We start from the raw sequence: 27562 nt of genomic DNA on the forward strand, positions 1-27562 counted from the left end.
TGTATTTTCTTCACTTTTCTCCCCAAGAAAGGTGTGATGGAGAAAGAAGTGTAGGGGGAAGAAAGTACCTTTTCATCAGGTTCATCTCTTTCCAGGTAATCTGAGCAAATGCATCCATTTTGAACAATTCCCAGCTCAGAACCCAATCTGGAAGGGATCATGTAGTTCCAATCCCCTGCCATGGGGCAGGAACACCTTTCACTAGACCAGGTTGCTCAGAGCCCCACCCAACCTCTCCTTGAACCCTTCCAGGGATGTGGTATCTGCAACTTTGCCGGGCAACCTGTTCCAGTGCCTCACCACCCTCAAAGTGAATAATTTCTTCCTAATAGCTAATCTAAACCAATTCAAATAGATGTTTTAACTTTCACCTTGCATTTATGTACACACACAACCCTTTCACATACAGATACACACTTTTCTGTGTGACTCATTCTCACAGATTAAAAACAAAGAAACACACAAACCACAAAAAAAGCAAAGCTGAAGTAAAAATAACTATCTTAATTTGTTTGGGGGTGAAAAATACAAATAATACATACCATACAATGGTAAAGTTTCTGAAACTAATCATGCTACTGATTTCCTCCACCAAAGTGTAATGTAATTGCCATACTGCAAATAATTTATCTTCTACTTCTGTATTATGTACTATAAAACCCAGAAAATACTTCTTCTCAGTAAAAGTATTTTCATAAGTTTTTATCTGTTACAAAAGTCTTGGGTATTATCTGTAAAAGCCAACATGTATCTGAGCTAAGTAATAATTAATCCAATATAGGATACTACTTGAAATAAGGCAGTATAGGCACTGTTTATAGTCTTGATGCATTCACAAATTACTAAATCTGTTTTGAAAATTCTGCTTTTCCAGACTATGACATCACTACATGAGCAAAACTCTTCAGTAAGAAATATTAAGAGACACAGTGAAAAGAAGGGAAATTCCATTTTTATGGGGTTTTTTGCACATAATCTCTGACCCAGGAGACCAGGGTAAACTCATGTTGGAAGGAAGACTTGCCCTTGGTCAAGGAGGACTGGGTTAGAGAAGACCTAGGCAGACTTGACATCCAGAAGTCTGTGGGCCCTATCAGTGCTGAGGGTGCTGGTGGAGACCATGGCTAGGCTGTTCACAATCATCTTCAAAAGGTCATGAGGATCAGGAGAGGTGTCTAACGACTGGAAGAAAGCAAATGTCACCTTGGTCTTCAAAAAAGGCAATAAGGAGGACCCAAGGAACTGCCAGCCAGTCAGCCTCACCTCGAACCCTCTAGGTGGACAACAAGGGGATCAGAAGTAGCCAGCATGGATTCATTAAAGGTAAATCATGCTTGACCAACTGATTGCCTTCTACAACGAAACAACTACCTGGGTGGATGAGGGGAAAGCAGTGCATATTTTCTACTTTGACTTCAGCAGGGCTTTTGACACTGTCGTCCATGACAACCTTGTAGCCAAGGTTATCATGGCTCACAGTTGGATAAACAAAAATGTCCAGCACACATCTGGATAAACACATTATGTGGTGGGTAAGCAACTGGCTCACAGGTTGAGTAAATGGGGGAACATCAGACTGGTGAACTGTCACTAGTGGGGTTCCACAGGGCTCCATCTTGGGCCCTATGCTCTTCAACATCTTCATAAAAGACTTGGACACAGGACTGGAAGGGATACTAAGCAAGTTTGCAGATGACACAAAACTGGGAGGAGCTGTTAACTCCCTCAAAGGCAGGGAGGCCCTGCAGAGACAACTCAACAAATCAGAGGACTGGGCAATCAGCAACCATAAGAAGTTCAACAATTGAAAGTGCCAGATTCTGCACCTGGGATAGGGCAAACCTGGATGTTTGTACAGACTGGGGAATGAGATGCTGGAAAGCAGTATCACAGAAAGGGACCTGAGGGTCCTGGTCAATGGCAAGTTGAATATGAGTCAGCAGTGCCCTGGCAGCCAGGATAGCCAACCATGTCCTGGGGGGCATCAGGCAAAGCATCGCCAGTTGGTCGAGAGAGGGGATTGTCCCGCTCTGCTCTGCACTGGGGCAGCCTCACCTCGAATATTGTGTGCACTTTTGGGCACCACAATCTAAGAAAGACATTAAGCTATTAGAGAGTGTCCAAAGGAGGGCAACGAAGATAGTGAAGGGCCTTGAGGGAAAGCCATATGACGAGCAGCTGAGGGCACTTGGTCTGTTCAGCCTGAAGAAGAGAAGACTGAGGGGCAAGGAAGTTACAACTTCCTTGTGAGTGGAAGAGGAGGAGCAGGCACTGATCTCTTCTCTGTGGTGACAGGACCCAAGGGAATGGCCTGAAGTTGTCTCAGGGAGGTTTAGGTTGGATATTAGAAACCACCCCCAGAGGGTGGCTGGGCACTAGAACAGGCTCCCCAGGGAAGTGGTCACAGCACCAAACCTGACACAGTTCAAGAAGCATTTGGACAATGCTCTCAGGCACATGTGTGATTCTTGGGAATGGCCCTGTGAAGGGTTAAGGGTTGGACTTGACAATCCTTGTGGGTCTCTTCCAAGTTGTCATATTCTGTGAAGAATTTGAAGGGAGGGTGTCAAGAGGATGGAGCCAGGCTCTTCTCGGTGGTGCCAAGCAGCAGGACAAGAGGGGCAGAAACTGATGCACAGGAAGTTCCAACTGAAGATGAGGAAGAACTTCTTTACTGTGCAGATGACCAAGCACTGGAGCAGACTCTCCTGAGAGGTTGTGGAATCTCCCTCTCTGGAAATATTCGAGAACCATCTGGACACAATTCTGTGCAGTGTGAGCAGGGAGACTGCCACAGATGATCCACTGTGGTCCTTTCCAACCTTACCCATTCTCTGATTCTGTAAAGTGCATTTTCCTTTCCCCATGTTACCCTCACTATTCACTTTTCTCCTCTGCCTGTGTGAACAAAGGATGGACAAAAATTCAGTGCAACTGTTTGAAGTGAGGATCATTATGTATTTATACATTTAGTCCATTCAACAAGTCTGAAATATAACTCATTGTAATTGTAAGGCATCTTAAAAAGATTTCTCAGGCAAAACACAACCAAATATGAGCAGATACTTTATCACTACATGTGAAGACTAGTGTAACATTGTGTTGTTGAATTCAGAAGACAATAGGCAAGAAGCATTTTAGTATATGACAATAAAATTGAGTGATAATTATAGCAGAGAAGATAATGGCACATTACAAAAGCATTGACATAATCAACTGGAATGCAGCAGAGGATATTAAAACATATAAAGAAGTCCTTTTGTCTCTTGATGGATTATGAAGTTTTCACCATTAGTGTGGAGTACTTGATTTAATTACAGACATTAACATGTATGTCTCTGTCAATATCAGCAATAGTAAGGTTGAATACTTTTCTTGCCACTGCTGGATAACCAGCTCAAATCCTACTTAAATATCTAGGATTCTTCTAATGCTACACTCTGACGAATGCTCTGCATTTACACGATGCCCCAGATGTTCTGGCATACAGACTGTGCAGCATTGCTAATAATAAAGCCATAAACCAAGCATAAGCCCTGTGACATGTGACAGTACAAATACACTGACAACAGAAACGTTGTGGCAGCAGAAGTGGATCAAAATTGAGCTTGGCAGTCATGTATACAAGAGGGCATGTGTACTCCTCTCCATTCAATACATCTCTTCAGATATTTATTGTTATAGTTTGCACAAGTATTTGCTAATGATTTAGCAAGCCCTGTATAAGTAACTTCAGAAGCAAGTTTGACATTAGGGAATTCTGCATTGTCTGGGTGAGAAAATTCTAAAAATCCTTGTTTGATGCCAATCCTTTTTTTTTAGATTTTTACAACAGCTACATCACTCAATCTCCATTCCCTCACTTTTCTTCCTCTAGTGGCTGGAGGGGTGGGAGGAGAACATAAGATTATTTTTAAACTGATAAAACCTTTTGTATGGCACAATTTTACAACATTTTATACTGAATTTCAAGAACTGATAATATTTCATCTATCCAAAGCCTAGACACCAGCATCCTTTATGTATTCTGCAATAGCAAACATAATTTCCAATATCTAATCCATATCATGACAGAAATGTCTGGAAAAGTCCTATGATGCAACAGGGCTATTAGACCAGAGCTACTCACACAGTGACTCTAGCTCAAAATAAAAAATATTTTTGCAAGAAGGAAACTGCCCACTTAGTCAAATACCTTTCAAGTAGGAATTTGTGCTGCAAATATTTGTTTGTCTTTGTGAAGGGCTCTCCAGCTGGAAAGCCCAGCTGAGCAGGCTGTATTCTCCAAGGCGCCACCACCACCACATCTCTCTACCCTCCCAAAGAGGGAAGGGAAGGTGGAAGGTTGCTCATCCTCTCCCTCCGTTTTCATAACTGAGATGCAGACGTACACAATGTTCAGACAGATTTTCTTTTTTCTAAAACCAGAAGGCTTTGCTGCTACCCCTGAAGAATGAAGTAACCAACCTCTTTAGATCAAGTGCTACAATTTCTGGGCACAATGTGACAGGAGTCACACGGTTCTTGCGAAGTCTATTGAGATTAAGTGGCTCTTGAACAGGTTGTAACATTTTCCTCTTCATGCTCTGAGGCTGAGAATATACAAAATACAAGATATGCACCTCTTTTAAGACCAGTCTTTAAAGCTTTAAGGCTTTAAGGCTCAGGTTGGGTTTTCTCAAGTAAATCCCTTACTGTATAATTAACAAGAAACTGAAGACACATGTCTCATTTCTCCTCCTCACTGCTTCTAGATACATCCCTTTTCCAAACAATGAGAGCAGTAAGGGAAAAAAATCCTCAACATTTCACAGATATGTAGATATTAGGCATGTTACTTGAAAGGAAACTCTGCATGGACATAAAAACAAGCTAGTTTTTGAACAGATAGCATGTGGTAATTCAACAGACTGTCCTTCTCAGCAGCAGGAAGCAGCAGTAACAGAGGATAAGGAGCTGTAAACTGGAAACAGGAGGAAAAAGAGGGGGGAGAAGGAGAGCTCAAAGATCAGACCACAAGGAAACAATAGTTCCAGGTGAACTAAGTGAAAGAGCCCATGTTTGGCAACAAATTTAGGTCTTCTACCTTTTTATTTATACATGCCAATGGAGAGTTAAACAAGGCTTGGAGACATTTTTATAAGGATTTCCATCTTAGACTTTGAAGATAAGAGGAATTAAATACTTTTAGTCTAAGAAGAAAGGTGGGGAATAAAACATAAAAACGAAAAACTCTGTGAATACAAGAACTAACAACGCCTGTTTGTAGATTGCCATTTTATGATATCTAGTCTAGATTATCCAGAAACTTAACACTTTAAGTAACTCTTATACATATCATCTGACATTTAACACTCCAACTGATACTTCAGGCAGCCCCAAGATTTCTGTCTCCAACTTGTCTTGCTCCCTTCCACAGCCTTCCCTTGAATTTGGATGAAGACAACTGTTGTGCATGGAAGTACGTTAGCAAAGTCTCCTTAGAAAATAAGTTAAATATGGCAGAATATACCATGATGGAAAAATCCACTTTTCTGTAATCCATTTAAAAATAACACCTTCTAAACTTCTCTAATTAGATTATTCCATCATGAGATTTCACTTATCTTCTCTTTCTCAATCACAGTCAGCATTTGCTGCTTCTTCCTTCCCCTCCTTGATGAGAAGCCCTGCTCAGGGATGAGGTCCAGTAATTTCTCTCTCACCTTACTTCTCTTGCTGCATATAAAACTCTCCTCTTCCTCCAACCTACCAACATCAAATTTGTTTTAGAGACATAAATGCACAAATCCTAACCTTTGCATCACTTTTTCAAAGTAAGCAAGACTTTCTACACATCTGTGATACTCTGCAGAGGCCCAGAATACAAAAGCAATTTGCAGTAGTATTCTTCCCCAGAATGCTGCTTTGCACATTGATCCCTAAACTTCACGTGTAAGAGGTTAAAACTATAATGTTTTTAAATACAACTTTTAAAGTAACCTCAAGGGAGGAAGAGGAGATAATACAAAGGAAATGTACATCACAAGAAATTAGATTTGTCAAAAAAAAAAACAAGCATAAAAACCCAAACATGCAAAACAACTATTAGCAAGTAACCATATAAAAGGGTGAAAAATTCTGTTATCTCCAAGTCTGCTTTGCTTTCATTAGCACAAAAAAAAAAAAAAAAAAAAAAAAAAGAAAAAAAAAAGAAAACCAGAAAACCAAAAACCAATCGCAGGTCAGACTCAGACTGAAGCTTAAGATACTCTAGCACCATACAAAACACAACAGTCTTTGGTAGGATATGCCATGACTTTCAGATGTACACACTCAAGGCTGCATTTCAGATGTACACACTCAAGGCTGCAGCAAGTGCATTCACAGGATGCTTTCTTGTACCAGATAAGACATGTCCATGCAGAAGTAGGAGAGCAATTCTTGTTTGTTGGTAAGTGCTCACAGCACACAAATCAGTCCAGAAGGCAAATAAGCAACATTCAGTAGTTGCATATGTTAACTAAATAGATGCATTTGTCAACTATACTGCCTCCCAGCACAGTCTGCTGGCTTGGGGGTTTTTTCTTGTCCACTGAGCAAGAAAGTATCAATTCCAACTTATTTCTCAGTACTCTGGGTTTTCCCATTTGCCACCAGACATGTATCAGCACATTCATGCCAGGGTAGCTGGTGGCAGGCAGAGAAGAAGAGGATTTCATGGAGGAGGTCTCTGCTCAGATGCTGTGGAAGTGCAAGCAGAGGTGGACAGCCAGATTCCAGGCAAGAGCACAGAGCAACAGCAGTAGCTGCCAGGCAAGAGAGCAGATCCCATATGAGGCTGCAGCACAAGATCAGAAGACCTAAGGGTGCTTCTCCCTAATTAGCTCATATCCTCACTAAATAAATAAATGTAAAGGATAATAATTTAAAATAGCTGGGTCACCAGACCAGGCTGAACTGAAACAAGTGTTCAAGACTTTTCTCTGTTAGAATTTCCAGTTTGAAAAAACATTGGTTATCCTGCTTTCAGTGCGGGAGGGGAAGAGGGGAACACTTTGATGGCAGAACGGAGATAGTCCTACAGTACAGATGACAGGTATGTCTTTGAGAGCAGACAGCTGAATTAAAAAGGGTAAGCATATGGGTGCATGCACTGATACAAACAAGTGAGCTGAAGTCTTAGAGGACAAAGCAAAGATTCCACACTGCTCTTCAGCAGGATGGACTGATGGATGTTCTGCAAGAAAACTGCAGCCTGCTCAACCAGCCCTCCAAGGAAGCTCCAAATGGCTTTTTGAATAAAATGTACCTATCACACAATACACAATTAATGTGGTGTGCTGAGGATGACCAACATCTTCAAAGAGACTTTTAATTAGGTTGTAAAGCAGATAAAAAGAATAAACACACTTCAAAAAAATAAAAGTAGTAATATCAAACTGCCTGCCACTGAAAGTAGAACAGTTAAATACCCTTGCTGTGGAGTTCTCAAAGTACCCTGATAGCTGAAGACAAAAGAAAACACAAGTTTCTAAATTTGCAACTGTGATCCATTTTGGAAGCAAGGAAAACATAAAAATAAGGTTCATGGAGTACATGGGACACTGGTCTTCTAAAGACTGACTTTCAAAATCTTGGAGCCTGCTCGGACCTTGCACAGCAGCAGCTCTCTCCTTACACAGTGTTGTGACTACCGACATGCTTCTGAGGAATGATCTTTACTGTTAGGGTAATCCTAAAGTAGCATTTTTATTTTTTTTTAAATCTGTAATTATTTTCATATAAATGACAGCATATATGCCATAATATGGCAACTGTGTGGAGAGGTGATTTTAGAATGAGGATATCCTGATGTCACAAGACTTGTGTCCAGAACAACCACACTTTCGATACAATCATAAGCTCAATTTAACCATAAGCTACAGAAACGAGTAGCAACTAGCATATCATGTAGCAAGAATCCACCTCTACAGTAGGTATGAAATATAAACCGTACGCATTAGTCCTGTCAGGTACCACAGTAAAGAACCATGTTGAGATTTTGTTATCAAGCATCATGCAGAGCCAAATACGACTTAACAAGATCTGCCCACACACAGATTTCCTCAGTAGATGCCATAGCAAAGCCATCACTCCTCAGTTCACAAAGTAAAGCTGAGAGCTGAGTCAGCAAAAAGAACCAGCGTAACCCTTCTACCAAGATTATAAAAATCCATGTCATTCTCTCATTGCACACACACTTGCACCTTTTTCAGAGTTTTGAAACTCAAGGCTTGGACACAACACCAAACTGCAAGGTTACAGAGCACTTCCACAGAAAAACAGACAACCTGAGTCCCCTTACCTGCTGCCAGCTGGAGAGTCACCACAGACAGGTAATGCCAATCTGCCAGCACAGAGCAACTACAGTGATGCTATGGGCTTGCATGACCATGTCCTTGGTAAGCATATTCAGTGGAAGCAAGATTAGCCGCAGAAAAGCCTACCAGGCTTTGATCACAGAAACAGCAACTCACAGGCAGACACAGAAGTGCAAGAGGCCAATCTCCTACATAAGCAAGGGGCTTAGCCTGCATCCAAGAAAGGGCTGGACAGAGGGACAGTTCAAATGGTACTCCTGTAGCTGGGAAGGGTAGGAAAACCACCACAATGCCTAATACCCAGCATCCACTGCCCAGTGTAAAAGCTCCCAGTGATTTCTTCTTGTGCTAAAAGAGCTGAATGAAACAAGCTGCAGACTACCTGTCAATGCCTGTGAAAGGCATATGACATTAAAAACAAAAATCCAGGCTTCCACAGCTCACCTGTTAAGAGAAAACGTAAGATAGACATTTCTTTCATATAAGAATACTACAGTTAAATTAACACCTTCAGGGCATTTTAAGGAGTATACAATACTGTGACAAAACCACACCATTGAAATCTGGAGGATTTAATATTTGTCAAAGGCAAACAAAAACCCTCTTCTTAGAGAAGAGGGATACTAAAAAGGAATGCACCACCTCTGCAAGAACATAGCATAAATATATATATCATATACATAATCCTAAATATCAGCATGCATTAAATTAACTATAGAAGCTTTATGCATCACCCCTCCTGTCTAGAAGAAGCTACAGAACAAGAAAAGCCATTAACATTTTAATGAGTATCAGATGGCAGGGCCCTAAGCTTTAAGAATTTGGCCTCCAGGAGTTGTGCAAGAAGCAAAGGGAGGATGGAGTCACTGAAAGAAACTTCTGGGGGATGAGCAGCATGGGGAGCAGCCTGCTACAACTCACAGGGATCTGAAACACACTGCATGCACTTTGGGAGAGTGGAGAACTTAATGAAGTGCCAGCTCAGGCAAAAGGGTAAAACTGCAGAAATTCGAGCACATCCTTCTACCTTTGGAGATTGCACCTTCTGAATCCCAGAGTCTTTCAGGACGTGACCAAGAGAGTGTGCAAGTGCTGTGGGGAAACAAAGAGCGCACAGGTACTTCTGACTCTGCTTAAAGCAGAATCTTTCCCCCTATCATGGAGAGCAAAGGCTTGCACTGAAGCTCAATGCAAAGCACTGGTGCCGATCAGCAGGACAAATGCTTTGCAAGGACATCAAGCAAGGATGCTTCATTGACCCAGTGTCTTCACAAAATTCCACTGTGATGTGAGAATCCAGGAAAAGTTTTACTAAGCTCAGGGAGTATGAGGGAACCAGCAGTAGTTTCAGACATGCAGCAGTAAAGCATCTATCACAGAAGACTTCTCAGAGAATACTCTGAGTCTCAGACATGCTTTGCCAGCACCTCAGAAGCTCAGGCATCTGCTGTTGAAATCCTACAAGTCTGTTTGCTTTAGCCTTAGAACTAGTACATCAGCTTTTTTAAGAACTGCATACCAAGAGGCAGAGATAAACTGGATTGTCAAATAACCTTCAGAGAGCGTTCACTATCACTATGCTGTTTCCTTAGCACAGCTTCCCTGCCCTCATATTCCAGTCACTGGTTCATCCATTCAATCTTTGCTCAAATAACAGCCTCAGTCAGACTAGAAAAGCACGGTGGGAATGCTTCCTAGGAAAATCTGTACGAACACGTGGCCTTGCAGAAGAAGTAAAAAATAGTACTAGCATGCAAATAATCCAGGAAAAGTTTAAGACTATACAGCTCCTAGACTTCCCAAATCCTTTTCCTTCTGCTCCGCTGGGGCTATCCTTACCCTCCCCCCAGAGTACTCTCATGTTCATCCAAGATCACAGGGAGTATGAAGTTTAAATCAGTTGAAGATTTTTTTAGTTTTATTTCTTCATTCTAGATTCACTTATTAACCACAAAACTGCTAAAGGAATTAATTATATAGCACATTTTAACATATACATATATCTTGGGTATTTTAAAACAGCTGAGAATTTAAGGAAGACACATTTAAGAGTTTCCCTGTTGACCTCTCCTGAGCGCCTACGAACTAGGACTACTTAGGTGGCAAATGACACTGCTTGGTACAGGTACCCACAGCTACCTACAAAGAGTCGGAGGGATCCTGCCTGGAGGGATTGATCCCACCTCTGGATGCAACACCACTCACAAAACACAGCTGGCCACTGCAGTCTGGAAGCACATCCAAGTCCAGCCATGAGATACACCCACCATGTCATAAGGCTTCAAAGATCATACACTGGCCAAATGGTTAGCAAGTAGGAGAAAGGAAAATATTATCATTTTATTACAAGGGAAATGGAAGTACTCTCTTTATTCAAAACCTTTTCTTCCTCCTGTGATGAGAGGTTAAAATAGAAAAAGCTATTCCTGTACACAGAACATCAAATGAATTTATATTTGTGCTTTTAAGCTCTTAAGGAAACAGAATGGCCAGAACTGAAAGCAATTAGTGCACTGAACCAGACAGCTAGAACAACAAAAAACACAGAACAATGATCTCTTATTTCCCAAGTTCAGATGTCACCATCACACTTTCCTATTCATGCAGCATACTGCATTTTGAAAAGTAGGGCTGTTTTTCTCTGCCTGAAAGGAATACAAAGAGTTCCTATTTTTTTTTCCTAAGTACTCTTGGATAGTGAGAAAACAGGACAAACCTGTGGCAGGCTAAGAATCTGACATACTGAAAGGTGGGTTCAAAATACAAAAGCTAAGAAGTTAAAATACTGTAAATCCCAAAAACCTTAGGTGACATTTCCCTTACAGCATCCCAAATGGTGTGTGTTTTGCCTTTTTATTTGGAGAACTGTGAGACAACCATGAAATGACCAAACAGCAAAAAGTAGCATTAGTTATCTCTGCCACAGCCCCCCAGCACCACACTGCACGGTGCATTTTCCATTTGAAGAGTCAAGTCATAATAATAATCACAATAACAGTGATATGATTAAGCTGAGGGAAGCAGTATCAGTCACCTTCTGCAATGAAGGACAGAGAAGACAAAATAATGCAATAAAATGGGCAATTAACACTGAACCTTGGATATAGGAAAGCAATTGCTCTCTGCCACCTGCATTAGTCCAACTCATCACTGGAGAAAATACTTCCCTGTGCAGTAACTTCTAATGACACACACACATCTACCCAACCATAAATGTTCACACCATCTGTTCTCGTCACAGTTGAGTTCTCAAGCCAACTTCCAAGTCAGGCTGACAAGAGTTCACATGGCTCTGATCCACCAGCTCTTTTGCAGCTAGTTATTCATTTGCAATGAGAATTACTAAACCAACAGAGGGTTTCTTTTTGTATGAGGTCTGTCACAGACAGCACCCAACTCAGCCAAACTCAGTAGCCAAAATACTGCATCAATTAATGCTCATGTATTTCTAAAATGTTATAACTAATCTGTTTCTTCTGTCTCTCAGATGTGGGGGTTTTTCCCAGTTTTCTTCTCTTAAAAGGTTTTGCAAATGTGCATAAAATTATATGGTTCACAGAAATTTTTTAACAATTGCCTGGAGACTCATTACGCTTCATCAATTATATTATCAGATAAAGATGGAATTAAAAGCACCAAACAAATAAAGGAAATATGCTATAGGCCACTGAATATTCTTCAGTCACAAAGGGTCAATGTGAAGTTAAAATGTAAAGGAAAAAAGGCTCCCCACTACGCTATTTATTTCCTTGAATATTCAATTACATCCCTCATTTATTTACAAGGTTATGCAACCATGATTGCTCCCACCCCTTCCATCACAGCTCAGAGAGCATTTTGTGCATATCCACTGAATGTAAGGAGGCAAAAATAGCTGACAGTTGCTCTAATTTGGTAACACAGATTCACTGTTTCTGGATCAGTGGGTCATAAGGCTGCTTAAAGGTGACCCACCAGCCCCTGAACTCTTGTAGAACTGGTAAGTTCACCAGGCCACAGGAAAAAAAAAAATGTTTTCGCTCTATCACAATACAGGACAACATAAGCAGCAAACATTACAAGCAAATGATAAAGCCATTTAGTTTCTACAACATGACAGTTTCTCCCAGCATTCTTTTCTGAATTTATCTATGCAGATGACAAACGGACTGATTCTTCTTCCAGAAGTAAAACTAGAAATACTAGCACTCTGCCTCTTGCTAATCCCAGGTAAAAAGGAGATAAGGATAAGGAACTGGACTTCCAACCTATATGCAGCCTTTTCTTAGGACAGAAAGGGGCTTCATATTTTTCAACTTCTTTTTTTTTTCCTAGGCATTTCAGAGAGCTTGGGAAAAGAAATCAACACTATGACAGATACACATATAAAACTAGGATGTAAAGCACTTTTTAAATTGAGGAATCAAGCAGGCTCTCAGAAAGGCAGAACTACAGTCAAGTGTTATTTTATTACTGTATTTCCAACACCAGCTCTCCTCTGCTCTCTCGTTCCTCCCCATCTAGAACCAGGGGCAAACCCATGAATTACGTGAAAAAGTGTTCTGCAGGACACAGATAGCAACTTCTGAGTCAGAAAAACCCTACAAACCCAGTTTCCTAGACTATGTCATAGGATAGTATAGAATCAAACAAATTAACACTGGAGCTTACCATTTCGAGACAAATCAAGTTCCACCAGCTGCATGAAATTTGCTATTTCAGGAGGGAGCCGCTGGATTTCATTATCACTAAGTCCCAGTTTCCGTAACTTCACAAGCTGGAAGAAAGGCTGAAAGAAAGAAAAAATTACATGTCAGAAAATATTCACATAACTCACATATAAGCATCATATATGATGAGGAATAACTGGAAGCCATTTTCGAAATGTGAGCTAATTAAAGTTAGTGCTTGACATTAGTTATGCAGATCCCTTTCAGACTTGTATCAGAATAAACATTTTAACTTTTACATGCAAACAGACTATAACCTGTGTTTTACCTAAAACGAAAATCTGTGTTAAAAAAAAAATAAATCTGTAAAGCTTGCCATTAAAGATCATTGCAGACAGGCACTAGCAAAATCCAGAGTGCCTGCTTCAAAATCATTAATGGGGTGAGGTTACCCAGTAGCTTAATTAAAAGCATCCTAATTATACACCGGGGCTCATTAGGAAGTTAATGCAGAGGAACACTTCTAAAGAACGATCCAGAAAACTGAAAAAGAGAGGCTGACAAGGTCTTCTTCACCGGTGAGCGCCAAAACCAACTAGGTTACAGAGCCAGCCTCCCTCAGGAAGACTTCCTTTCCAGCCTCATATACACCACCTGCTCCATGGCCCAGTTTCAGAAGGACTAATGAAAGTTGGGCAGGATCCACATAATTTCAGGTCTTCCTCGCTTGAGGAAAAACCCAGCTCAGCCCTGTCTCTACAGTGAGGACACAGGGACAAAATGCAGACAGGATGACAATTTTCCCAGAGCCCCAGCTATGGGATGAGAGGGTCTGAAGCCTCCAAGACTAAACAACCACCTAAGAAAGCTGGCCAAGCTGAAAGTAAGCTCAACCCCAGGCACTGGGAGCAGCTGGTGATTGAAAAGACAAAAATGGTCATTAAAACCTATTGAGATGGAGGCATCCCTAGGGAAGTTGCAGAGCTCTTATCAAAGGTTTCCTCTCTTCCAGGCAGGTCTTTGAAGGAGAGTGACTGCAAGGGGTGAGGATTTGTGCAGAATTAAATGGCTTTACATAAAAGTTGTCTTGAACAAAACTGAACAGATTCCTCAAATTTTGAGTGAGTTTTGTGCCTCCTGGAGTGCACAGGGATTTCTACCCAGCTGTCAGAACCCGTGCATCTCACTCACTCGTGGCATGTGTGCATTCCTGTGTCCCCACAGTTTTGCCACACAGGGTAACTGGAAGATACTAGTAAGTTTGGGCTATCTGCTCGCATTTAATCACCTGCAATCCCTTCTTGGAAATCAGCACCTTTTTTTAGCTTTTATTTTATATAAGTGCTGGAGTGTGTGATCTAAATGTCACTCAGTTGTAACTCAGACTGACAGAAAAAGGGGCAGTAAGACAGGCACCTTACTAGGACACAAGGTAGAAGCAGAGTATCATGAATCTATTATAATGCAGGTTTCAATCTTAGTTTGAGTGTCTTGTGGTCAAGATCATAAATCAGGTCTTTAAGTGCATTTTGCACTTCAGCACCAATCTTTCAATATACACTGTGGTTCCCTGTCACAGAAAAATAAAACACAACTGAAACTAATGTGTTTTCCCTCAGAAACATGGGTTCCTTTTAGGGGATAAAAAGGACAGAGCTTTAGAAAGTTTATAAACACTCAGCAGTAAAAGATGCACCAGACCTGAATATGAAATTTCAAAGGCATTTTTGAATCAGAATGGTATTTCCCCCTCCCCACAAAAGGGTTTGATAACACAGTTGAAATTGTAAGAGGAAGATATAAGAAACCTTTACAATTCTATGTTTCTAGTTCCCAAAACAACATATATTCCAATTAAAATAGCCACAAATGCTTTTTAATCCTTCACTGTCCTCAAAAGATCTCTAACTGCATTTTCATATCATTACCATTCTTATCTTAAACAAATGTAGCCCTTTTGATAAATATTTATTAATATGACTAAACCAAGAAGCCATCAGAAGCCTAAAAAAGCACTTAAAGACACTTTTATGAAAACACATAGCAGGGGTACACTCCACAGAAGAGATCCAAATCTGTTCTAGCACTCCAAAATAAATACTTGCCAAAATGTGTTCCTCAATCCAGTGTGTAGCTGCTGAACTATATGACAGCTATAAATATGGATGTTCTACTACAAATCTTCTCCTAAGCAACAGTTGTCCCTGCCAGGGATATTCAATGGCAGGTGAGTAAAGACAGAAGGAACATGGTTAAAAGACAGAACAGTCATCAAAAGCCTATTAAGAGCTAGATATCCCCAGGAAGGTTTGAGGGCCCTCACAGCACCATGTGTCAATGCTGTATATATTCATTAAATGTGCAGAGCATATTTGCAACAAGAACTATTACACAATATTTTAAAAGGCATTCCTGTTTAACTATTTAAAAGAAAAATTAACTGGGATTTAATTTCCAGTTTGCATAACAATCGCTAATGAATTACACCATTTCCTAGATAAAATCAGAAACTGCAGTTACGTGAATGGAATTTCTTTGAATTCCTCATTTGTTTTTTCCTTTAAACTGCAGGACTCAATCACTCTTGCATGTTTAGTGCATCCTACTTGCATTTCAGTTACTACTCTTCCTCTATCTAAAGCACATCATTAGTGCTCTGAAGCTCTGCTGGTGAGGAAAGCACCTCCTTTCAGCCATGTATGTTCTACCTTTCAGAAAGACCACAGGGAAAAAAGAGAATTAAAAGCTTATTGAATAGTTCAACAAATGTAAACACAGATACGTGTGTGCACATAAATATCTTCAATTTCTTAAATACATGCCACCCAAAACCACGTTCCTAATGTAATGTACCCGACACAGTTCTGCCTCTATCTGAAAAGCTCTAACACGATCCAAGGTCCAATGGGGTTACTGGCCAGAGCAGCACATCCACCCAGCATGCTCTAATAGCAGGTTTTGACTGCAGACCCAACGTCTCTACAAGTATCTTGGCAACACTTTAAATGCTGCTTAGTTTAGCCAGCCTAATTAATAGTGCTTCAATGAGACAAGTAATTCCATGAGCATAAGCACTGAAGAAGCCTAGAACTTGCTATTTAGTGACAATTCCCAACCCTCAATTGAAGCTTTTCCTGCTATCAAAGAATAGCTTTCCATTATATGGAGTTTCTAAGAACAAACATCTTGAACAGACCCCTTCTCTCCCTGGAAAATTAACCAAGTCTCTCTCACCCAGACACATATTTTAAAAAAAACTTCATTCTGACAAAATTGGGTCGATGTCAGCCAACGGAATTAAAAAAAGTAAGAGATAAGTGCATGACTCACTGAAAAGTATAAACAGACAGTGTGATCGCACAGTCTTCATTTTTTATACCCTTTTTTTAAGAATACCACTACAACTGACACTCAATTCTAGAAAAAAAAAGTGAAGTAAATTAAACCAAACTAGGATTGATAAATACTTTCTCCTGTAAAAGGGGCCAAAACAATGTATCTCTGTGTTTCTTTCAATGGTTCACTCCTGCAACAAAAAACATTCATGCCTGAGAATCTTCCCTGAATGCTTCAGTACCTTACCAGATGAGAATAAAAAAAATCATAAATGGAAATAGATGATGACAAAAGACAGTTGAAATAAAACACACAGGAGGGCACGAAGACCTATTTGCAGCTAACATTGTTTAAGGGGAGGAGCAACATCTCCCTGCTAGAGCCCTTCCAGTGCTACAGACATGTCACACTCCAAGCCCATTTGGCACAGGTAGCATAACTAAATGTTTACTGTGTTAAGCAAAACATTTCCATAAAAAGGCTACTACTAGCAGCAAAGAGAATTAAAATTAGAAACTTTATGAAATCCACTGCCTAATTTCCATGATGGGCCAGCATGAGAGCAGAAATTAGAACAAGATGGAAAGGAGGAAAAAAACTGCAAATGAACTTGTTTTATGGTTACATTCACACAGGACAGAATGAGGGGGTTTTTTTGCAGGCACTTGAGCTGTTGCTGACTAGATCAAAAATCTGTAAGCACTTGCTCTTATGTCAAGTTTGCCTTAGACACCAATATGGATTTTCCCCATATGCATGCTGCCTCAGCTTTTAAGGTTTCTTCAGGCAATTACAGTATTATATTAAAAAAGGAATTAAGTAAGCTATTAAGACACAGTATATTACTAGGTTCTTGTTCTTAAATAAGTCTATATTTATTTCACCCATTTTCCAAACCTACAACTGACCAACTAAATGTTATCTGTGCTTTAGAATTAAGAAGTGACACAGTACTTTAAACATAGTTTAACTCCTAATTGCATTCTTGTTTCAAATCCTGCTTCAGGCTCCATTTTCTTCTCCTACATTGTAAACAAAAATTAATGGGGACACCCTTCACTTTATTTGTTCACTTCCAATCATCAGGTGCCCTCCTTCAGTCATCAGATAAGGGAAATTACAGTCAATCCTCCCCCTTCCCCCCTCCCGCCCCCCCGCTTTTCATACTGCCTCTTTAGGCAAACACAAGCAGAAGCAGCAATTTGATTATGGTAAGCAAAGCAGTGAACAAGAGATAAAGCATCAAATCCATGACAAGCATCAAATCCGTGAAATAACCTTGCAAGGGACTGAGGACTTTGCTGGGGAGGTGGAGAGCAATGTCAGCCATGTTGCAAGGTTATTTCACAGATTTGATGTTTTATCTCTTTTTCACTGTTTTGCTTACCATAATCAAATTGCTGCTTCTGCAAAGGGCCCCTAGAAGTTAGTGTTTTGCCTGCACCATTGCACAACTTCAGTGAGAACAGGGGAAGCCCAACATCTCTTTAGGTGAACAGGCTGCTTGGTGGTCAGGACACTATGAGGAGAACAAGGACTAAATCCCATAATGAAGCAGCAGCACTGAATTCAAGCATCCTGCTTCCTTGGGATAGGTTTAACAATCAGGCTCTGGCACAAGCATACATGCACATTCCCCCTGTCTGTCTGAAGAGCAAAGGCAGAGAGGGAAGGGAGAGCTTTTCCTCATTCCTCCCCACCCCATCTCTGCAGAAGTCATTGACAGAATGGTCTTCAGAAGACCATCAATAGGGGTCACTCAGTGCTAAGGATTCCAAGAGGGTAGGACACTCAGTGCCCTACACTAACCAACTGGTGGGATTTCAAACATCACTTCTACTCTGGTCAGCCAGTGGACACACCAGTCTGGAGCTGACAAGAGCCATAGCCACGCTTATACTCTCAGCAAGCTGCAATACACCCTGCACTCCACTCAAGGCTCAGGGCACCCCCAGGCAAAATCCACAACTAACTTGTAAGCAAAAAACCTCTTTTTAGGATGCAATCCTGTACATCATTTTCTTAAAATCCATCCTTGAGACTCCTGCCAGTAGAACAGGTGGGAACAATGAGGAAACCCAGCAAGAGCACAGAAAACAGACACCTTCCCCTAGAAGCACATTCAAACCAGCTGCACAATGAAATGCTGCAGAATCTGAATCCTACTTTGGATTCATGAAGTGTGAAAGAAGCTCTCAGCAGACTCAAGTGAAGCCTAGCATGGCCATTATCAGCTTGGCATCTCCCACAAAGCCTGCTAGCAACACCAGGATCCCTCAAGTCACTCCACCTGCTTTCACCTCTGAGCAGGGCCAGCTGGGAAGGGTAACAGGGTTTCACAAATACAGATCCCATATGATCCTCTGGGCCAAACATACTTTAATTTTCAAATAAAGTACCACATGACATACTGAAAGGATTTCTGAGGGCAGGGGCCAACTTACAGTGCAGCACAGCAGAGTCATCATGCAACTGATGACTCTGCATCAAAGAAGCAGCTAATGGATTTCCTCTCCAGCCATGAGGAGATGCAGCAGCAGCTGGTGATGGACAACAGCACACAGACCTCTGCCTGCCTGCTCGGTGGGAAGCTGGCAAATAGACAACTGCTCCACGCAGCTGAGGTCTCTAATTCTGTCTTCACATACAACATGGGCAAACCCAGAACTGTTACAGATACATGGCATGGTGAAATTTTGTTTCATTTGTCCAACCATGTCTGTAGAATATATTCAAGCTGTACTTTGGGCTTGCAGCATCCTAGTACCAACTCTGTCATTATGAATATTAATGAAAGACTTAATGTAGGCAGATATTCCAGCAGGAGTCCATACAACACATGAACAAAATTACTAGATATCACAACAAGAGGAAGTATTAATGAAAGATCATGGGCACATATCCTAAACAGAACCAGATGCTGTGACTGCTGTCTTCCCCACTGATGGATGCTTTACAGCCCAAAAAAAAGCATCAGCCAGGCAAGAAGGGCTGTGGGAGAAAGATCTAGAGGAGACTGAGCAAGAAGTATAACCAATGCCTCACTGAAGCTGGCATTCTACACCTACCTGCTATGTTTCTGGTACCCTATTTTCAAAGCACCTGCCATTTTTCTGAACTACTGACAAGGATGGGCCAATTGCAGGTTTCAGTCTCAGTTATTACCATCCATTTTAAAAAACAAATAGGGGACTATCCACTAGCTATCAAAAGCCAATACACTGCAGCACTGAATCAAAATGCTGTGCTACTGAGCAATGCATCGAGCAGGTTGCCTCATACTCTTTTCTGGCAGACAAGGACTTACTTTCTCTTTTATGCCAGTTAAGCAGAAGCAAAAAAAGGTTAAAGAGCACTCAGTGCCATAGCTGTTCCAGTACAGTGGTGGGAAAGACTACCTCTGCCTTTAATAGAGGCCAGAATACATCTGCTACAATGAAATATGGATTCATTGCAGTTAAATGCATCTGCCATTTGGAGGAAAAAAAAAAAGAACACAACCAAAGCCCACATTTAATCTCACTAATGAATTTTGAGCATGCATTTTTCCAGTATACAACACTGTTGGCAGGAGGTAATGTCTTTTTTTAGACCAACTGATATAATTAGAAAATCAAATTTATTTTAGAGCTACTGATGTATAATCTCTGCCCACAAACCTTGTCTCATCCATGTACACCACACAGAGAAGGGGATGCTACCAGTTTACTACAACAGTACATCCTTACAAAAATGTCCCTGAGACATAGCATAACCATCTTTCTTACCAATCTCTTCCAACCAGAATCCTAAACATAACAAAGTTTGCTTTCTGAAGTCCAGTGTTGTGGTGCTGCTTATTGCCCTGTTCCCACCTCTCAGGACCCTAAACTCCACCATCTCACAGTTACTACAGGCAAGGTGACCAAGGTCACCACAGCTACTGCAACCCTGACCTTCACATCTCAACCTGCCCTTTCTTGTTCGTATGTCTAACAGACGCAGCTCTGTCCATTGACTCCTTAAGCACTGGTTTAGGAAGCCATCAATGCACTCCTGAAAACTCCTGGATCGCTTATGTCCTGCTGTGTTGACCTTCCAGCTGTTACAGTGGTTCAAGACACATGTGATGACTTGGGCCTGCAAACATAAGGCTTCTTCCAGTTATCTGAAGAAGGCATCATCCACTACTTCATCCTCACCAAGCAGTCTACAGCAGATATCCAAATCAATGTCACCAGCTAATCCCAACCTGCTCTCAGTTGGCCCATCCCAAAGCAAAACTTCCCACATCCCTGCTGCTCTCTCATACGAAGCGCAACTCCCCATCCTTGCCTTCCTGGCCTGTCCTTCTCAAAGAGCCTGTGTTCATCTGTTGCAGCACTCCAGCCACGTGAGATATCTCACCATGTCCCTCCAAATCCAAGGAGATCTATACACTTGAAAAAAGATGTTTACAACTTAAGAAGCCATAAGCACAAATTTAAAGAGAGATACAGTATATCATCATCATCATCTCTTTCTACAGCAGATTACTGGCCGTTGACCAAACAGATGTCTTTTGGGCTTACAGTTGCATAATGGAACAAATTATGGTAGAACAGTGAAATTCAGTCCAAAATTTGGAGTTTTTTCATGAGAAAGAGGTGTGGTATGGGAAGAACAGAGGGACTTCTTAAGGAGCTTTCACATTATTTTGGTAAGGTTAACAGCACTGGATTTCAAAACCACACATTATAGATACAGACAGTGCTGAAGGCCAAGTAGCAGGAGACCATCGGCATCTCTCAGAAAGAAAGTGTGGCACAGGAAGAGGCCAGGATTTGACCAGGTTTGTCAGAGAAGGGGTCTCGCATCAATGGCATCAAATAACTCTACAGAGAAGCTTTAGAATGTAACACCAAGAAGTACAATTACAGATGGAAGATACAATTTGTAAGCTCAGAGAAACTAAATGGTTCAGAGATGCATTAGATTAGGTTTACAAATACTACATAAAAATCATTCCCCAAATTAAAAAAAGGATTTCAGCAGATTTTTAAGCTAAACTAAGTGCATACAAAAAGAATTTTTTTTTTTTTTTTGGCCACTGGAGTTTTCCAGAAACAACATCTGCAAAAAATCTCATGGGAAAGTGGTCATTATCCTTTCAGTTAAACAACTGAGCAGAAGCAAGACATAACAGCAGCAAAACAAGAGTTATAAGCTATTTCCACCACCCACCAATGCAAAGAATACTAGTGATTTAATACAAAGGCCAAAACATAATACCGCATTCAAAGCCTCTTATATTTTTATTTTTTTTATCAGCGAAAAAAATATTCAGAGATTCAGTATTGTACTTCAAATTTCATGCACAGAGAAATTAAGTTGACAGGATGTATTTGCCCTTAAATTCCAAAGTACGCAAGTAGAAAACAACTACAGACTTTCATCAACTACAGACTGATCTATAGAACTGAAAGCATTTTATTTTTATCTGATGCTTTTCATTGGAGAAGCTATTGAAATGTATCATGCAGAATGTGTTATTTTCTTCTATCAAAGCAATTTGCCAGAAAGCCTACTCTCCAGTGAAGAATAGTTTTTGACGTGTAGCAAATGATATACTATACATTAGAGCTCGAGTTGAAAAAGCCTTCAAGTTTTCATTCCTAAGGAAAATAAAAATGCTACAGGTTTAGAAAAAAAAAAAACCAAACCATAAACTACATTTTTAAGTCACTCTATGCACACTGGCAATCACTTGCTATGTTTTTTTCCAATGAAATCGGATACACTAAATATTCAACAGAAGGCACTTAGGATCCAATACAGGAAAAGGAATTATTTAAGCAAGTTAAGAGCCACACTTTATCACCAACTCCATACATAGCCCATCCTTCCGAGACCAAAGGGTGAAGCTCTTTAATTTGTCTAGTAAAGCAGAAGTGGTGAGAAGCATGCTGACAGCTAGAAACTGCTGTTCTGTGGGAAATCAGCCACATCTGCTGAGAAAGGCTACAGAGAGACCTCAAAAGTGTGGAAAACCACCAGCAGCTTAATAGTACACAGTCTGCTCCTCCAGCACCAGGCTGGCTTATCCTGCAGGAAGGGCAAGAGCAGAGGAGGGAACCTGGGAGGCAGCACAAAGGAAAGGGAAAGAGCAGAGTACAAAAAAATGAAATCTTTGCAAGGGCAGTCAAGAACCCAGAACAGGAGAGGAAGCAAAACATGAGAAACAGAAGGCAGACAGAGCTATTTAGGCTGGAGGAAGTAAGGAAGATGCAGGAACACCAAGGACAGGAGAGGATGGGAAAGTATGAACACACAGGGCAAGGAGCCTGAGACACCAGTGGTAACAACAGTAAAAGGTTGCTGTCAGAGACTTGTGCTGTCATAAGCACAAGTTTTCCATCACATAAGTGGGGAAGGGAGTGAACAAGGGACCCAGAGATCCAGCAGCGCTGTTAAAGAGAACTTGCAAAAGAATCAGTTTATTGACATGGGAAACCAAAAGAATCCCTGAGTAGTAGCAAAATTATACAAAACATTTGTAAGTTACTGTACAAATACAAATTATTACCTTGTGTTCCTGAAAGGCTGACAGGTATAGCTTAGAGAAAAAAGGTATTTGTAGGAAAAAGGGGGGTCACAGAAACTGAACACTTTTCCTGGTCCACATATGTATTAATGTACAACAAAGCAAACATGGGAAGAAGTGGAAACAATAGGGACAAAGACATCGATCTCCCTCTGCTTCTCAAAGAGGTGTTTTCCAGATAGACCCTTCCTACCCTTCTCCCCTTAGAAAAAGGTGAAGAATTCTACCATACATTTTGGTCAGCCAACAGAACAAAAATAAAACCAACGAAGTAATTCCTTCAAAATAATTCAAGTGTATTTCTCATTTCTCTTCAGGATCCTTCCAACAATTCTCATAACATGAGATGCAATGCAACAACAGCACTGGGTCTTTCTGCTGGTCATTTCTCATAAAGATGCTACAGCAATTCTCTAAGTTGTCATCTGTCTTTTGAAGGGATTTTTACGTGTGTTTGTTCTGTTGTTTTTTTTCAGTAACACCCTAACATATGCCATCTACTAGCCTCTGTTTAAGGCCTCTGAATAAGAGAGGTTTAAAGTATGCTAGCAAAGACTACTTCTGTACCTCAAAATGGAGGTTTTAGGGTGTATTAGAGTGTATTCTTTTACTGGTGTATTGGATCAAACCAACCAAAGAACACCTTTTATTGCTACTTGATAGAAAAAGGAGCAGGCAGGAACAGGGGAAAAAGGGGAAGCATGTGCATCCAACACAAGATGCCTCATCAACTTTCCCTCAGAAAGCTTTACATTTGAAGGGACGAAAAAGAAAAGGGCAAGTGGAAGGAAAGCGAGTGTCTAGAGATAAAGCCATCATCACTGTCTCTAACTTGTAGCCATGGTAAAGCTGGTAAAAGAACTCAGCTTTGATTTCAGAGAAGCTTTGATTTCAGAACTCTGCTTGATTTCAGAGAAGCATTACAAGACCTCCTTCCTGCAGTAATAGCTGCCCACACTGGGAAAATAAGGTCTGAACTACCTGTGTGCAAAACGAAGAGCTGAGCAGCAGAGTTGGAGGTTTCCTCCTCCATCCAACTATGGCAACTTCTGCTGCAAGTCACAGAGTCTACAGGGCTGTTCACTATTCCAAGGTGAGGCTTTACAGCAGTGATTTCCTAACGAGGATCACAACCATCTCAGTGACACGAACGCCTTATCGGTTTTAAGGGATTATATTATGGCATCAGCACAGCCCACAGATGACTCACCAGGAATCAGCACAGATCACTATGAACTTCAGGACTTCCTCAAGCACAGGAAAACACCTAACTAACCAGCCAGTGAGTTACACAAGTCTCCTGATTTGCTTAGGCCTCAACTGAGCTCAAACACTTCTCAATTTTGTGTTACTGCCTTTATGCACATAGAGAAGAAACTTAATGGAAGTACGGCCAGACTAGTATAATGAATTACACTAAATTAAGGGCCTAACGACCACTAAGATCTACGCTGATCTAACAGTTTGTTAATTACACACCCTACTGATTTTCCTCGTGTTTTGCCTACCACAGGTATGGTCTATCCCAGCTTTTTGCACTTATTTCCAATTCTGTATCTGTACTTTGTATTGACACTATCCTTTTAATACAAGGGAAATGAACAGTGTAGCTACCTTCCACTGAGAGATCTTCCGCTATTCTCCTGAACCAGATTTCTATAACAGAACTTCTAGAACCACTGGCTGGTAGGGAAGTTGAACGGGGCTTTTCTCATCAGTTTCCACTTTCAACAGACTAGTTTCACATCCAGGATTGTAGCCATACTTTAGTATTGTAACATTCTGCAGCATCAACACTGAGATGATACTGGTATATTCCATTTATCAGAAATCATTAATAAGGAACTGACAAGGAAAGTTCATAGGTTCGTGCATAATAAAAATGCCTCCCTGCATTGCTGACAAGGCACAAAGTACTTAGGGCAGACACTACAAGTATGTTCTGTGGTTGTATTTCATCGGGTTCTTCCTAGTCCAGCTAGAAACCCACAAACATATTCCTAGAGTATATTTAGGCACTTCTGTAACATGACCTATGGACATTAAAAAAAAAAAAAAAAAAAAAAGATAAACCAAACTTCTAACTTCAATTTTTGCTTCATTCCACCTCAATGCCAAGGAGCCTGGGTTGGTTTTGGTTTTTTTAACCCCCTCAGCTATTTCTTACAGTTATGGGACTTCATATGCAGTCACACATAAGTAATGGGAAGAAGTGGTCTTTTTAACCACCATAGGACAAAAAAAAGGGCTATTTCATGTGTTGCAGTTCAAGGAAAAAAGGAGCCACAACAAATCATTGCACTCTGTTTAAAGAAATTAATACCATATAACACCATGAACAGACATCATCATTTACATTTGTACACAGCAACCAGAGAGCCATAGGTTTCAACTGGATTTCAGTCACAAGCACATTCAATACCCCTGCAATAAGACATGTAAAAGCCTGAGAGCCAACACTAAGAAGAAAAGTCTAGTACAAAGAGACTCCTGAGCCTGGTCTGTGCACAAAGCCAGTAAAAACTGCTGGAAGTAAAAATAGCACCCACACACAGGCTATGTAAACCAGTTTTGCTCTACTTCAGAAGGATAAAGAGCTCAGTCACAACACGATGAAAACTTGCACCTAGGTTTTTCAAAAGAAAAAGCCAAATTTAATATGTCAGAACAACTGAACATCTTTACTACCGTCTACAGGAAAACCTAGCCACCCTGATTACCCTTACTACATAGAGCAAAAAAAAGTTTAGTGAGTGCACTGAATTTCAAAAAGGGAAAAGTAAGAATGTTTAAGTCTGGGTATGAACAGAGGAACTTTGATTCAGGTGGAAACAAAGGTGCTTTTGAAAATTCTTCTGACTAGTGAGTTCAGTTTCTTGTATTCCAAGTTATTACGAGTCCACGCATTTTTAACGTACAGCTGCCAGGTAACACATTCCCTTTAGTGTCAAACTCTACCAACCACAGCTCACAAATGGTTCTGAGGTGTCCAAAGTTTAAAGACGAAACACGGAAAAAAGCCCATGGTTCATCAAGTCAGAAGTAGAGTATGCCTCCCACTCCACTCCATCTATGGAGTGGAACAATGCCTCACTGGAATCACTCTAGCAAAACCAGCAATTGCCACCTGGAGAGTCACAACGTAGGTATCGCTTCGATGTCTCAAAACCGTGTTGAATTTAAAGTGAATTCACCTTTGACAATACTACCAATAAAACAGCACGCACAAAAATCAGGCTACATCTTTCAAGTGAGAAGCAAAACACTGACAACTGTGCGGGACTTATACCGAGACACAGAAAAGGTTTATATGTCTCCCGTATTTTGCATGACGACGTTTCCGGCAGAAGAAGGCAGAAACGGGAACGCTCTTACTTGTTGGAGGGTTTTGGTTTTCCCATGTACAGAGCAGATACTATCTATCGCACGGGGGAAAAGGGGAGGGTTGAATACCCTCCAAGGTCTCGTAATTCCGATGACGTGAATGTTAATCACAACATATACTCATGTCCTGTGACTCCGGCATTAACCCCCTGCCCTCAAACAGGACCTTTCCTACTGCAAGACGCGGGTCTTCAGGTTTTGCTCATGAAAGCTCATTTACCACGGAAGCAGGGAAACGCAAAATGCTAGTGCGAAACTCCGGCTCTTTCTTTACCTCCTAGGGCTGCCACCACAGACGGGCGGCCCCGGGAGCCCCGCACCGCAGCCCCGGTGCGGGCGCGGCACCACCTCCTCTGGCGGGCGCTGCCCCGGGAGCCCGGCGGGCACCTGCCGGGCCGGCTCACCTGGACCCCGCCCGGGGCGCCGGCGGGGCCGGGGCCGCCCCCCCGCTCCCGTTCCCGCTCACCTTGGGCAGCTCGCGGAGCTGGTTGGCGTCCAGCAGGAGCTCCTCCAGGCTGCGGCTGTAGCGGTAGATCTCTTCGGGCACGGCGGCCAGCGAGCAGTGCCGCTTGTCGATGGACTCCACATGGCGGTTGCACCGCCACAGGGGGATGCAGTGGAACATCGCCCCGCCGCCGGGGACCGCGGGGCGGGCGCCGCCGCTCTCCGCCGCCCCCTCCTCGCCGCCGGCCGCGGGAGGTGCCGCCCGCTCCGCCGCCGCGCAGCGCGGGTCCCGCCGAGCCCGCGGCCGCAACCCGCATCCAGCGCGCCGCCGCCGGCGGCGGGAAGCGGCTCCGGGCGAGCGCGGCGGCCCCGGGAGAACAATGGGCGGGAGCCGGAGCGGGGCGGGACTGGGGGCGCCCCCCTAGTGCCTCTCGGCGGGCCGCTGCCCTCCCCGCAGGAGCATCGCGGGGCGCCGAGCGCAGCGCTGCCAGCGGCCGCCGCGCATTCCCGCGCCTGACCCGGAACACGGGCGGCCGCTCCCCCTCCCCTCCTCCCCCGTCCCGGCTGACATCAGCGGGGCCGGGCCCTGCCGCCCTGCCCCGCCCCGGGCCCGGACCCGGCCCGCCGCTCGCACAACGCCCCGCTCCCGCCCCGGCGCCGCCTCGTCCCGGGCAGCCGGGGGCGAGTGCCCGCACAACTTTCTGCCGAGGAGAAAGACGCTCCGGCACGGAGCTCCCTCGGCTGGAAGCGTACAGCGCTGTCCGGCAGCAGGGGCTCCGCACGGTGCCGCTGCGCCCAGGGGGTTGCGGGGTCGCGGGGCTCCCCCGGCAGCTGCCGGGCTGGCG

At 42.3% G+C, this 27562-nt stretch overlaps 1 protein-coding gene across 2 annotated transcripts in view; it reads right to left on the reverse strand.

The window, feature by feature from the left end:
• LRRC1 (leucine rich repeat containing 1) overlaps positions 1-26919 on the reverse strand; it is a 67725-nt gene extending 40806 nt beyond the window's left edge. The window contains exons 1-2 of one of the 2 annotated variants that reach the window (XM_050316061.1): positions 26740-26919; positions 12993-13110 (exon numbers count right to left, since the gene is read on the reverse strand). In XM_050316061.1, coding sequence (XP_050172018.1) covers positions 12993-13110; positions 26740-26898 — 277 coding nt within the window. In that variant the 5' untranslated portion in view covers positions 26899-26919. Of the gene's footprint in view, positions 1-12992; positions 13111-13319; positions 13331-26739 lie in introns of those variants that run through there. The other variant, XM_050316062.1, reaches the window with a different exon arrangement.
• Between the last annotated feature and the right edge of the window lie 643 nt (positions 26920-27562).

This window comes from Myiozetetes cayanensis, unplaced genomic scaffold (assembly GCF_022539395.1).
Source record: "Myiozetetes cayanensis isolate MyiCay16 unplaced genomic scaffold, myiCay2020 scf2-11, whole genome shotgun sequence".
Classification (NCBI taxonomy): Eukaryota; Metazoa; Chordata; class Aves; order Passeriformes; family Tyrannidae; genus Myiozetetes; species Myiozetetes cayanensis.